The 14,805-nt window shown below is 44.9% G+C and overlaps 1 protein-coding gene across 1 annotated transcript in view; it reads right to left on the bottom strand.

Annotated features, from left to right (window-relative positions):
- Positions 1–4,772: 4,772 nt before the first annotated feature.
- The window catches only part of Chn2 (chimerin 2), a 282,989-nt gene continuing 272,956 nt past the window's right edge, over positions 4,773–14,805 (bottom strand). The window contains exons 10-13 of the mRNA XM_052719368.1: positions 13,130–13,207; positions 10,756–10,893; positions 8,800–8,905; positions 4,773–6,519 (exon numbers count right to left, since the gene is read on the bottom strand). Coding sequence (XP_052575328.1) covers positions 6,348–6,519; positions 8,800–8,905; positions 10,756–10,893; positions 13,130–13,207 — 494 coding nt within the window. The 3' untranslated portion in view covers positions 4,773–6,347. The remainder of the gene's footprint in view (positions 6,520–8,799; positions 8,906–10,755; positions 10,894–13,129; positions 13,208–14,805) is intronic.

The following is a 14,805-nucleotide window of genomic DNA, read 5'->3' as shown; positions in this document are numbered from 1 at the left end:
CTTATGTTCCCGGCTCTGCCTCCTGTGGCCACTTTTTGTTCTTCCCCCAGGTTCTCTGAGTTTGATACTCTCTAGATTTTGTTCTTACCTGGGTGGTCATCTGGGTTCTCTTTCTACCAGTTGTCCATGTTATCATTCTGACTTACCTGCCTATGAGCTCATCCTCCCTGCTGAGTTCTAGAGACCAACCAGAAGTTCACACCATTGATGCTAACACACAGATTAAACCCCCAACATCTCCCTGCAGACCTCACTTTTCTTCTGGATTCTCTTATTTTCTTAAAAATAATTACTTAGTGGTGAAAACCAGAAGTTGTGATGTCCATATGAGACTCTATCCTTTGAACTTGGCCCTTGTCGGTGGTCCTGACTGCCTCCCTCCTGAAGAATTCACACCTGTCTCTCCTTTCTCCTCTCGTCCCTCATGCCATGAGTGAGCTGAGCTGGACTGCTCCTGCCTAAAACGGCATCCTGATTGGCATGGAGCCGGTATTCTTTTATTTTCTGTTTTGTCTTGCCACTTGATGGACCTGTCATCCTTGAACTTGCATTCTCTTCTTTCTTGGCACACAGGCTCTTCCATCTCTCATGCTGGCCTGAATATTTGCTCTCATCCCCTTCCTCTGCACTACCACTTTAGTTTCCAAACCACCCATATGTTCTCTCACATACTATGGCTAGCACTTCCTGCATTCTCTGCTTTGGGAAGCCAGGGAAAGTGTCAGAGGATGAGCAGAGATGTGCCATGTGTTACTTCTGCAAGTGGGAGCCATGCGTCTTGTCTCAAGGAGTCTGTATTTTAGTGGGAGGCAGCTGCATATACAATTACTGCAGTTTGTGATATCCTGTATTAGAAACATAAAAACAAGTCATCAGTAGGAAGACAACAAAGTGATAAAAATCTTTTCAACTAGAATTAGGAAAACATAATACTGCTAACTACCTTAGTCTACTCATGCTTGGGCTGGATAATTTGGTGTCAATTTGACAGGTGCTAGAGTCATCAGAGAGGAGGGCGCCTCAGCTGAGAAAAATGCCTCCATAAGATTTGGCTAGGCCAGCCTGGAGGACATTTTCTTAATTAGAGACTGATGTGGGAGGGTCCAGCCTGTAGTGGGTAGTGCCATCCTTGGGCTGCTCATTCTGGGTTCTATAAGAAAGCAGGCTGAGCAAGCCACTGGGAGCAAGCCAGTAAGAAGCACCCTTCCACAGATTTTGCATCAGCTCCTGCCTCCAGGTTCCTGTCTTGTTTCAGTTCCTGTCCCGACTTCCTATTTTGATGAACAGAGATGTGGAAGTGTAAGCCAAATAACGCCCCTCCTCCCCATCAAGTTGCTTTGGTCAGTGTTTCATCCCAGCAACAGTAATCCTAACTAAGTCAATGTTGCTGTAACAAAATGCCACAGGCTGGGTAGTTTGCAAACAATATGCATGTATTACTTACATTTCTGGAGGCTGAGAAGTCAAGAGCAAAATGCTGGGAGGTCTGTAGTCTGGTGGTGCCCTCTTCCTGGATCACAAGCAGTTATTTTCACACAGTGGAGAAGACATGAGAGCTCTCTGGGTTCTCTTTTGTGAAGACACTAATTCCAGTCATGGGGCCCCACTCTCATAACCCAATCACTGCTGGAAAGCTCTGCCTCCAAGAACCATGTACTGGGAATAAGGATTCAGCATATGAACTTGGGAGAGGGGAACACAAAGAATGAGACCACAGCATGACTTATTCATATTCACAAAGCATCTAACTAAGCAAACCTCTCCAGAAAACAGGGTCTAACTATGTTAGATGCCTTAAGCCTAGCAAACACAAGAGAACAATGGGTACAAGGACATTGTGACACTAAGCAGAATGTATGATACGTACAAAAGGTTTGTTTCATTTTTATTTATGAGCATACACGTGTCTTTCTGAGTGTACGTAAGCATGTGTGCATAGGTGCCCATGGAGGCCAGGAGGGGGCGCTGGATCTCTGGCAGCTAGAGTGACAGGCAGATGTGAGCCACCCACCATGAGTGCTGGAAACTGAACTCTGGTCCTTTGCAAGGGCGGCCAGCACTCCGACCACTGACCCATCTCTCCAGCCCCCAGGATGGGATACTTACTGAAGAGCTCATGGAAATCGTCAGTGTTTTATTACATTGCAATGGGTCTCATCTCCCACTCTCCTCCTCTCCTGAATGTTAGTACTTTGGAGATGTCCACCTGGTTTTCCTGGGTGTCTCCTCTATGCCCTCAGACATTTTGTTCACTGAGTCCTTCCAAAGCTAGTATCTCCAGCTCAGCAATTATTCGGAAATGGCCCCCCTTGTGGTTCCGTGTCATCAGGTCCAGCCTTACTTACATCTCCTCTTCCTCCCCAGTGACACCTAATGCTTGTGTGTACCTTTTGTTTTAGTAAATACCGCATGGCTGATGAAGTAAGAGACTGGGCATTAGATCAGACTCTTAAATCCAGTCTATAGCTAAACTTCTCAACTTCCACTTCTCAACTGCAACCCAGTCGTGCCTATCTCTACCTGGTCCAAGCTACCAGCATCTCAGTCTTGTTGCTATGAGCAACTACTGATGCCCATTGTTGTTCCCTGCATGCTCCCACATTCTCTAAGGGGTCACAATGAAGTATTTCACATTTCCTTTCTGAGTTATCATTAGTGTGCATGGTGTGAGTATGAAGGTATAGGCATGCCTGTGCCACAGCATTTGTGTGTAGGTCAGAGGTCAATTGCAGAAATTGCGTCTCTCTTTCCACCATGAGTTGGAGACCAAACACAGATTATCAAGGATGTGTAGCAAGTTCTTGAACGCATTTAGCCACCTCAGCAGTCTCAAGTCCTTTTATTTTTTAGTTTATTACAATTGTGTGTTTGTGTTTGTGTTTGTGTGTGTGTGTGTGTGTGTGTGTGTGTGTGTGTGTGATATGAGTGTGATATAAGTGTGCCACAGCATGTGTGTGTATGGAAGAGGACAACTTTGCCGAGTCCGTTGACATGGATTCATTCTGGTGCTGGCACTCAAGTTGCCAGGCATGTGTGGTGGGAGCCTTTCTATGTGGAGCCATTCCAGATTCCTAAGAGCACGTACTAGCGCTGCATGAATAGCTTGTATCCTGGGATACAACAACAGAAGAGAAATTAATGACGACACCCATGGAAGTTGATAGTCTAAAGTTCAGTGCATAGAGGTATGCTAGTGTTGATTTCTTGGTTTTGCTGGGTGTGCCCTGGTTTCACAGGACAGTAGCATTATGGGAAACTGGCTCACAGCTATGTAAAAATTCTCTAGCATCTTGGCCACTTTTCTGTAAATATAAGACAAATAGACAACTTAAAGTTTCTTTGGAAACATTAGGGGCTCCCACACCCCTTACATTAAAGGCTGAAACTCTTAGTATGACCAGATTTCTCTTTTAGCCAGACTAAACTTACTATTTAATCCTTTCCATGAGATAAACCTTTCCTTTGCCTCTACCCTTTCAGAGTAAGGGAAGCTTGATCCAAGTTTGCTGGAAGCTAATAAATGTTAGATTTTAAAAATCTAAAGAACATGTATAAATTGGATTTCGATAGAGGTTGGGATTTTATAAGCCACCCACATTGGTTTTCAGTGGAGTGAGGACAGCATAGACAGCCTTCATCTGGCCCATGCTGTTTCTCCCTGATGCTCTCTGCACTCCTGATGCAGCGACACTTCCCCTTCCCTTCACTGTCCTCTGCTGCCATCCTTTACTTACACACCAGACCCAACCCAATCAAGACTAGAGCTTCTGAAAATCCACTCAAGGGGATGGGAGAAAACAGCGGCCCCGTGCACCTTCCTGCTGTCTTCTCCCACTCACCCTGCCCATCCCACCTCCCACGAATCCCTTGTGGAAATCTCCAAAACTGCTTCTTCTTTATAGTTGGTATTATCCCACTGGGAGTAAATGTGGAGTCAGGTAAGAGGAGCTATGTCAGGCTGCCAGATGGTTTGGGTGACAGGTGTGGTGAACAGGCTATAGATTAGAGCAAGGTTGAGGGGGTCAAGTGCTGGGATCACTTTGGAGGAGAAGAGTCAAGCGAATCTCCTCACAGCACACTACTGAGCCACGTCCCAACATCCCTGAATATTGCTGGGACTTCATCTCAACCCTGGACAAAGTCTTCTCTCCTCTGTTCCTTTCTTCCCTACTCCCATGCGACGATCCACCCCCTCCAGCCGCTCTTAAAGTGGTAACAAGAAAAATCAGTAACTGGTTATTTTAGGCCACACGGTTCTTCACAGTGTCACAATCTGAATGTGAGGGCCACATTTCCACAGGCACATACTCATCTCCAGCCTCCCTCCTCCGCATCCTATCTCCTGCTTCCACCAGTCAGATCTGGTTTCAGGTTAGTCAGTCTAGAATCAACGTGGGCCTTTCTGACTCCAAAGTCCTTGTCCTTTGCTCAAGTCCCAGCATCATTTTCTCAGAACACTCTTTACTGCTACGTAGTAGGGAGGGGGCAGGGGCGTAGGTGCAATGTGCCTTTCAGAAGTGAGAAGTCTTTACCTCCCAGCAGGTAAAGTGCATGGAGAAACAGATTGCCCAGGTGTTGTGGGGATGCTCTGGGGTCACCCAGGTGAGCTGTGAACTCTTTGGGGTGGCTCAGGTGAGGTGGGGACTTTTTGAGGTCCTACTTCATCTTGCAGTTTGCTAAGATAGAATCCACTCTCAAATGTATCTGAAAACAAGGTTTTGAAGAGTCTCATCTTCTGCCCCCAGATACCACGCCCTTAACACACTCCAAAATGATGGACAGAGCATTTAATACATGGAATGCTTTTCCTTCCATTTACACGGTTGTAAATTACAAAGTATTGCTCACTTCACAAAATAAAACCATTTCCAGATTATTTTTGACAGTATCAAGAAGTACAGCAGAAGCCACAACAAACAAATCTGTACAGTGTGAGGAATGTTGACAGCAGGGAGCAGGCCAAACTGAACCCCAGATGCCAAGATTCTGCCTGCAGGGCCTGGGGAAGGTACTGGACAACAGCCTCTGCAGTCTCCACCCCCTTAACGTGGTGGTTCTCTTCTGGGCACTCCAGACAAGACTGGTCAGTACATGGGTCATCTCAGACAATCCACACAAAGATACTGCAACTGGCTTTAAAAATCTAGATTTACAGTTTTTGCTGTTTTAAATATTTTGCCTATCTTACAAATATAGAGATCTTGGTGTGAAAAACTCATGCTAAGATAAATATAACCAAGAGGATGGGTCTCTAGTAATAAAATCATGTTAAATTATCTTCCATACAGAACAACTTTCATGAAGGAAAAACATTTGGTAAAAAAAAAGCCTTATTTATTCATAACTTAATAATAGGTTTATAAAACAAAAGTAAGGAAGAAGACTCAACAATGATCCTGTAGGTTCGTGATTCATCAATATGGAAATATGGCAAAGAGTTTCAATTTTCCATTGACATAAACTTGACAGGCCCAGCTGAGGAGAGGAAAAGTGCTAACCTGTGATGTGGCCCAGGTGCATCCCATGTCCTCAGGTCACTTTGGGTAACAAGACACACTCTGCATGTTCTAGGACACACACTGGAGATATGGAAAGGCCACAACCAATTCCATAACATCCTCTGGGGAGTCACAAAATGCTTATAGAAAGGAAACTTGTGGATGCTTCGGACATCCTAAGAATCACTATGAACATACACTATCTCACAGCAGAAAGCCAGTGCCAAGGAGCACAAACTGTGAAAAGCTGGGGCGTGGGGGGGAGGGGTAGACTTTCATTGAAGCACTAATCAGGACAGAGGTATGTCAAGGTGATACTGCATTTCCGGTCAACATTCACCAGCCATCACAGCAAGAACGGGGACAAGCTTGGTACAGGGCAATAACCAATGCACTGCATTGAGTTCTATTTGCTAAAATAAAATAACATTCTTGCAGCTAAAATAAAATACATTTTACAATATAGGATTCATTTAACATTTAACATATAGAATTGTCTTCTTTTTTTGAAGGTGGAAAATGTATACTGTACCAAGTACCTTTATGAATTAAGTTCCCTTTTATTACTGGTAAGACTGAAGCTTAAAGGTCTACATTTTTTTAAATAAGTTAAAGAAAGATTTATTAATCACTCTTCCAGCAAAACGGACATACATACGAGGCACGGCAAAAGACCCAAGGTAAGGGGTTTCCTACCCTCACCCTTGCTCTCCTGTGGAAGAGGGAGACACAGTCCCCAACTCTGCAGTCCACTGTGGTCCAGGAAATTCTGCCACTTGTTTGAAAAACAAATCAAGTGTAAGAAATGTTTTTATTCCGTTAGCGATACCAGCTCATTTCCCTGATGGATTAGAACAAAACGTCTTCGTTTTCTATTAAAATCTGCACAATCAACTTTTGGTACCGCATGTCATGGAGGGTGGTGAGGGTGCTGTCCTCGGGGGGTCTCATCAGGGTAGGCCCGAACACGATCCCCAGATTCTCTGCGTTCATCAAATTGTCCTTTTCATTCATAGTAACCCTGCAAGGCAAACACAGAAACCTCAGGCAGATCTGCAGAAGGACTGACATGCTAGCTATTTGCACTTTGGTTCCAAGACCATCTCTGGGTTCAGGAGCCTGCAAAAGCAAATGGAGACTAAGAATGAAAGACTGTCTTTTAACAGGTAATGTTCTGATTTATTTTCCTTTTTCAGTTCTTGATACTGCCTTCAGTCAGTAGAACTAAATGACTTACTAGAATCGAGAGTGAAGACAGTTTACAGATTGGGAATCTGTCCTTCCTCTTGAAGAAATGTGCAACTGTTGTTTAGGGGATATCGGCTTGAAGGGGCAGAAGGTCACGAGCTGACCCATGGGACCTTCATGGGCCTTTCATGGAAGTCTGGTTTTCGTCACTACTTCCTACAGGTCTGCATGCTGGAGAGGGGGGCCGAGTGTGGATTGGTACAGAGGGGAAAGACTGTTTGTAGAACAGGCTGCTCTGTGTTTAGGAAGACCCTGGCTATTGTCACAGGGCAGAAGAATGGCTGGAATGTGGCCAGACTAGAGGGCAATTGTTTATTATGCCTAGTTCCCAAAGGATGAGGTACAGAGCAGTCATTATTGTTGGACCAGCATCCAGAGAAGAACCAAAGAGGCTTTAAGGAGGAAATCTAACTCCTAAAGTTGCGTTACTGGTTTCTCTGTGGAATGAATGATGATTTTCCAGATTCTGACCTTAAGGAATTAAGTCTTTTAAGAGTGTTCATCATAGACAAAAAGGAGTAAGTTCTACAAAACAGAATAGACTGTGTTAAACACGTGTTTAGGTTTTGCTGAGAAACAATCCCTTGCTCTCTGTTCCCTTGGAGCAGATTCAAATTAGCCACTTCATGTTATTTTTGGTCAACTCAGTCTGAATCATTTTCATGCTGCAGAGCTAAAAAAAAAAAAAAAAAAAAACAAAAAACAAAAAAAACCAAGCAGGAGAGAGGTCACTCTTCACCCTGGGAAGAGGGACCTCAATTGAGAAAAGGTCTTCATCAGATTGGCCTGTGAGCCATTTTCATGATTGATGATTGGCATGGGAGGGCCCATCTACTGTGGGTGGTGCCATCCTTGTAAACAGGGTTCCTCCATGGCCTCTGCTTCAGTTCCTGCCTCTAGCTTCCTGCCTCCAGGTGCCTGCCTTGAGTTCCTGCCCTGACTTCTCTCAATGAAGAAATGTAAGCCAAATAAACCCTTTTCTCCCCTAGTTGCTTCTGGTCATGGCCTTTATCACAGCAACAGAAACCTAACTAGACCAGGCATGAGTACCTGAGAGTGGATGGTTGTCATAAGAGACCGGGCCATGTTGTTTTCCTGAGGTTTGTGGAGTGTTTGGAACTTTGGGCTGGAGAAGCCATTAGTGCTCAATGGGGTGTTCTGTGTGCTCTTAGAAGATAAGAATGCTGAGAATAGCCGTAGAACCTGCATGGGACCGGACTAGACCTCTGCAGACAGGAGACAGTTGTGTAGCTGGGTCTGTCTTAGGGGTCCCTGGCAGTGGGATCAGGATCTATCCCTGGTGCATGAGCTGGCTTTCTGGAGCCCATTACCTATGGAGGACACCTTGCTCACCGTTGATGCAGCAGGGAGGGGCTTAGTCCTGCTTCAACTCAATGTACGAGGCTTTGCTGTCCACCCCCCCATGGGAGAACTTACCCTTTTGGAGGAGAGGATGAGAGGTGGGTCAGGGGAGGGGCTTAGGCGGATGGTGGTGGTGTTGGTGGTGGTGAAGCAGGAGGAGGGATGAGAGGGGGATCTGTGGTTGGTACGTAAAATGAATAAAAAATTCTTTTTTAATTAAAGAAAAAAGAATGCTGAGAACAACGCAGGTGATGGCGGCCTGGCGTGTGAAGTTTCCGAAGGAAGCCGAGACTGCCTCAGGGCTGCTCAGATAGTGGTTTGAACTGCGTGGTTCTGGTCAGCTGGGGCTGAAGAATCAGCTGTGATTAAGAAACTAGCATCCTTGAGGTAAAGTCTCCTGGAAGTATTTCCCCAGGGTCAGCACACAGAAGTGGTGGTCCAGAGGGAGCCAAGGCTGCATCTCACGCTGACAGCCAGACTTGGAAATGGGAAAAGTTGTTAGCCTTCCTCTCTGGAGTGGACAGAGGCTCCTTTAAAGGAAACAATGCTGCCTTCCTTGGGCATCTCCAGTCACAGCTTGTAGAATTCACACCACACCAAGAGCTGCTCTGCATACTTTCAGTGGGGTGGCCTGAATGTCTTCCTGCCCTGGGCAGGTCAGGGGTGGTCAGGTATGGAGGTGTTGGCTTACTTTTTGAGGTGGATCATCAGGTATCGCAGGGTCTCATAGTGGGCAGGAGGCAGCAGCATCAGGACCTCATGGACAGCTTCCAGCCTCTCATCCGCATTGGCGATTTCTGTGAAGAACACACAATCAACAACACTGGACATCAACAGTCCAGAGGGGTGATGAGAAGTCTGTTTTCTTTGTCTTTGTTGCAAATGGGGCATCTAACAAATTCTTACAATCTCATATACTCTTTCATTCAGCTTCCTTGTGTCCCGTCTCGTTCCAGAAAAAGCTGAGGTTGAGCACTGTATATTTAAATGGACATCTGTGAAGTAGGTGGCTTTTGTGCTCACCATCCAGGGAGCAAGAGTCCTGTAGAATTCTTAACTCTGGTGGTGTACACAGTTTGTGTTGCCCTTCTGAGGCCTGACTGTGTTGAATCTATCAAAGCTCTAATTTCCTCTGTATTGTGTGGGTAGTGTGCCCTTGAAGTTGTCTAATGGCTCTTTCCTTCCTAGGCCTCCATTTCAAATACACTTTTCAATTCAAGGATATTGACAGATGGGCCAATCAACAATGCTGTCAATAAAAGCATATGCACAAAGGCATTGCAAGGGTTAACCTTGTGTGCAACCCAGGTTAGGAAGCAGATACTATGCACATTATCAATGGAAGGAAGAGTGTGTGGACTTCGGGCCACTGATAGGTATTGGCAGGCACTCTAGGCAAGCCCTCCTGCTATCCCTCTTGGAATGGAAATACTCGCTGCTAGAACCTTCTCTATCTCATACCACCAGAACCCAGGGGGCAGGACCACAGCTCACCTGGAAAGTACATTGTGCATGGATCTTGTGGTGGTTTGAATGTAATTGGCCCCCACAGAATATAATTGGCCCTCATAATCTCATAGAGAGTGGCACTATTAGGAGGTGTGGCTTTGTTGGAGTAGGTAAGGTCTTGTTGGAGGAAGTATGTCATTGTGGGGGTGGGCTTTGAGGTTTCCTATGCTCAACATACCACTGAGTTTGTCAGTCAACTTCCTGTTGCCTGCAAGATGTTGGATTCTCAGCTACCATCTGCCTGCACGCCACCATACTCCCACCATGATGATAATGGACTGACTTCTGAACTGTAAGCAAACCACCCCAATTTAATGTTTTTCCTTTGTAAGAGTTCTGTGGTCATGGTGTCTCTTTACAGCAATAAAAACCCTAGGACAGATCTCAACAGGCCCTTGCTTCCTCCTGTCAGACACTAACATATATACTGAAACCTTTAAAGATACATAATACCCTACAAAGCCAAAAGCAGTTCCTTAGAGAAGGCTTGGCTTCACGTCCATGAATCTGAGCATCTGAGTTCCTCCTGCTTTGTTACTACCCGTTACTAGGCAAAGTGTGGCCCCTTCTCTTGACATACCCTTTACCCGCCCTCTCCCAAGAGCAGTGGGCCCAGCTGGTCAACACTGGATGAGGAACTGTTGGCTGATGGAAGATAAATGCTAGCTTTGATCTCCAGATCCTCCTGACTCTGCCTCCTTTAGTGCTAGGATTCTGCAGCTCTACAGCTGACTGCTTTTATTTACCTTGAACAACATGAACAGGCAAAGCCTGGATGTGGTTTTAGCTGGTTCCCAATGTGCCTTTGCACAATGGTTTACATGTCCCTCTTTGGAGAACACTCATTTTTTTTTTTAAATTACAAAAATTTACTTTCAGAAAATGCCAGACCTGATCTCCCTGTGCTTCTGTCCAGGACACAGGGAACGATGATGAGAGGCAGAGCTGCCTGGCTCTCAACTTCTGCCTGCAGAGCTGGACGGGTATGGATGTGGAACATCTAGCGAGTGCTACCTGGGTTTCTATTTGCTGAACTTCTGGGGCCACCCTTGACAAGGCCAGTGCCCATAAACATCTTGGAAGAGTCCTTAGCTTTATTTTTCCTGAGATGAAGAGGCCTGTAGTTCTCGGTACTTACTCGCTGCCTCTATAAATTTGGAATAGGTGTCGTATGTGATGACTGGGATGGGTAAATCTCTGAAGTACAGCTTCAGGGCTCCAGTGATGATGTTTATGTCTGGGTAGATGTTAGCAGAGATATCGGCCTTTTCACCATCTGAAAAACAGGGAATGGCCCACGGCTCAATTAGATCTTCTCTCACCAAGTTAAAGCAGGCACAGGAAAAGGAGATCCCACACAGAATGTGTCCTGGCAAGCCTCAGACTCTCAGCTCCTAATAATGTCGGGAGCTTGGGGTGACAGAAAGGCCCTCAGTGAGAGTGGCAGAGCTCTGAGGAATGAGGACAGACAAGAGTGCAGCAGGGTAGATGAGCAGGACTTCTCTAGTTCCAGACCCTGCTAACCAGCCAGCAGAAATGCATCACACTAATTCCTATTGTAGACACGCCTCTTCATGATAGAGAAACAACCTAATATGAAGTGACATACAATGATACACATGTATGAAAATGTCATCATGAAACTTGATATGTTGTGGCCAGATCATCTTTTTTAATTTCTATGTTGTCTTTGCCAGTGTTTTTGGCCTTGGACTAGAAGATCATATATATATAAATAATCACTGGATATCTTTGGTTTCCAAGGCCTTTTGTCAGGCTCACTGAAGGGTCTTTGAATGTGACCCTTCCTACTCATAGCATAGGTACAATTCTATTTCTTGTTAATTGTTATGGTTATTCTAAAGGCATTTTTTGTGTGTGTGTGCATAGGTGTGAGCATGTGTATATATGTGGTATGTCTATATACAGTGTATATACATGCCCCTTGTGTGCACACATGGAACCAGGAGCCACCAAGCCCCAGCTGTCCTCCTCCCTCCAACCCCACAGTGCTGAGCTTACAAGCACACATGAGATCTTTAAGTGGGTTCTGGAGATTTGAACTCAGATCTTCATGCTTGCTCACCAAGTGCTCTTACCTGCTGAGCCATCTTCCCAGCACTTTGAAGCATTTTATTTTTTTAAAAAGATTATATTTAATTTTTTAGGGGGTCTAGCTGTGCTGTGCCATGGCTCACAGATGGCAGTCAGAGAATGACTTGTAGGAGTTGGCTATCTCCTCCATCGTGTGGGTCTAGGAGATGGAACATTGGTGGTAGGGCTTGGTGCCAAGTACTCACTCACTGAGCCGTCTTGCTGGCCCTTAAGTATTTTTTTTTTAACTTTCAAGTTTTACGATTAGTATCAATCCATTTCACCTAACACAGGTCATGAGATTTTTTTTTTCTGGATAAATATTGTTCAATCATATGGGGATTATTGACATATTTTATATGGAGAGTTAAAAGCATAAATGCCTTAGCAAATTGATTCTGATTCTAAGGTTTTTTTTGTTTTTTTGCTTTTTTTTTTTTTTTGGTTTTTTCAAGACAGGGTTTCTCTGTTTTGTTTTGGTGCCTGTCCTGGAGCTCGCCCTGTAGACCAGGCTGGCCACGAACTCACAGAGATCCACCTGGCTCTACCTCCTGAGTGCTGGGATTAAAGGTGTGTGCCACCCAAAAACAAAAAAAAATAAAAAAATGCCGGGCGGTGGTGGCGCACGCCTTTAATCTCAGCACTCGGGAGGTAGAGCCAGGCGGATCTCTGTGAGTTCGAGGCCAGTCTGGTCTCCAAAGCGAATTCCAGGAAAGGCGCAAAACTACACAGAGAAACCCTGTCTCAAACAAACAAACAAACAAACAAACAAAAAAACAAAAACAAAAGGTGTGTGCCACCACCGCCCGGCAGGTTCTAAGTTTTTAAAGAAGCTATCAGATAGCTAAAAGCACAAACCAAGACAGCAAATGCATAGCAGATATGACAGACAATATGGTATTAAGAGAAAGCCTCCTGGATAGTGTGTGTCCCTAAAGAACAAAGGACTTATCTCCTGAACCCCATGCTTTCATGCCCAGTTCCCTTCTCTGGAACCTTGAGAAAAAGCTATCAGTGAGATCCTGAAATGAGGATGCAGACAGCATTCTCTGATGGTGTGTGGACAGGCTTCCCATTCAAATCTTTCAGACACTCTTCCTCCTGAGGTTACCTCTCTAAGGAAACACTTCTCCCAGAGAATTTTAAAGCTCAATTCTTCCAATTTCTGAAGAAGGACTCTCGGTGGTTCCCAGACCCCACTTCTACTCTAAGGGAGCTCTTGTTCTGTCCTAGAGGGTACTGGGGTAAGTCAGGAAGCGTTAAAGACCCCACTTCCACTCTAAGGGAGCTCTTGTTCTGTCCTAGAGGGTACTGGGGTAAGTCAGGAAGCATTAAAGACCCCACTTCTGCTCTGAGCTCTTGTTCTGTCATAGAGGGTACTGGGATAAGTCAGGAAGCATTAAAGAGTTCATACTCACCTCTGTCAAATGCCATCTTGACATCCTCGATGTGTTCTGTGAACCCAGAGACCCTGTAAATCCCTTCCGACTTTAATCCTACAGGACAGGGGAGAGCAGGAGAGAGGGGGAGCCTTTAATTTTGGTGTCCCATGGCATCTAAAAAAGCCACTCTGATTTTCTACCTGCACCGAGTGCTGTCAAAAATGAGCAGATTTGGCTAGTAATCTGACTGATGCATCTTGCTTGGTTGCCTAAGAACTTGGCCTTTTCCTACCAATCTCCACATGAGTCTGTCTTCATCTGCCTGTTGGAGATGGGCTTCTCAGTAGAGACTGGGTCTTCCCTCTGCCTGGCTATGAAGTGAGCTGAGATCTAAGATTCTCCCTATCTACCCCTGTTCATGAGAATTCTGCACACCCATTTCACCAATGCAGGCAGAGTTCAGCTTTCTCTCTGGCATCTTATTCAGCCATGTGGTATATTGCACATACCCATCCTTGATTATCCCCAATTTATTAGGGAAATCTAAATTTTATAGCCTTTTATGTTTAATCATAATCATAATCATAATCATAAATAAGACAGTATGCTAACTTACTAAGTATGTTTGATTTAATTATTCTGCCTTCAGATAGCTAATCATATAAATTAGATGTGGTAAAGTTAAGTTCTATTTAGTAGTTTGAAAACTTCATCACTGTAAGAAAGAGAATGTGTTTCTGCCCTCTGGAGTATACCGATATGTTGAACCCATGCTGAAACCTAGCTTGCCCTCCTATACCCAGTCAGTGACATACAAGATTAAAATAGCAGAAAGAATAGAGGATCAGATTCCATGTGTAAAAATTGAACAGGTGTCAAAACTGAGCTACAGCAAAAACAAGTGAAATGTATATTCTGTTTAACTCTTGATAACTAACATACATTTCTGGTTTTCAATTTTTACTTTTATGGCATATGTAATCTGCCATATATGAGGGCTGTACTAAATACAAGGGATGGGGTCTCTGCTCTTTTCCTGGGACCATGGCATGCTTAATCTCACAAAGCTCTACTCTCTCATGGCAGGCATGCTTGGTTAATTTCAGCTCTACCATCTCATGGCAGGCATGCTTAATGACTCTCGTCTTTATGTTCAGTATCCACTGTTGAAATTGCCACTCTTGATTAACTGGCACAAGACAAAACCTGGGTGCCACTCTGTTCCAGGTAGTACATTCAAGCTTATCCCAGCAAGAGTGGGGCATGCATTGCCAGAGAAAGATCATAGTAGTTTACAGGAGTACACAGTGGTGGACGTGCAGTCCTGCTTATGGGGGAGAAGTCATCTAGGGAGACCCCCTCGGAAGCTGATCACCGGGGGCAGTCGTGAGAGATGGGCTGGAGTTTGTAGAGTAGGAGAGGCTGCCAGCCATCATCCTAGTATTTGTTTTTTCTTATCTCCCTACTCTAACGGAACATTTGGATTCAAAACAGCATCTACTGTAGTGGCCGTTCACCTCTTCGTTTTGTTTCGTTTACTGTAGACACCATGTGACCAGCCGCCCCACATTTCTCCTGCCATGTCTCCCTGTCATGAACTGTACTCTCAAACTGTGAGCCCAGATAAATGCTTCCTTTCTCCAGCTGCTGTTGTCTGGTATTTTGTTAGAGTATTGAGAGAAGTAACTAACACAGTTGGTCCTTCAGGAAGA

Source organism: Peromyscus californicus, unplaced genomic scaffold (genome assembly GCF_007827085.1).
Source record: "Peromyscus californicus insignis strain IS unplaced genomic scaffold, ASM782708v3 Scaffold_6__1_contigs__length_162567912, whole genome shotgun sequence".
Taxonomy (NCBI): Eukaryota; Metazoa; Chordata; class Mammalia; order Rodentia; family Cricetidae; genus Peromyscus; species Peromyscus californicus.
The sequence above is the reverse complement of the archived record's forward strand: the minus strand, read 5'-3'. Positions and strand labels throughout refer to the sequence as shown.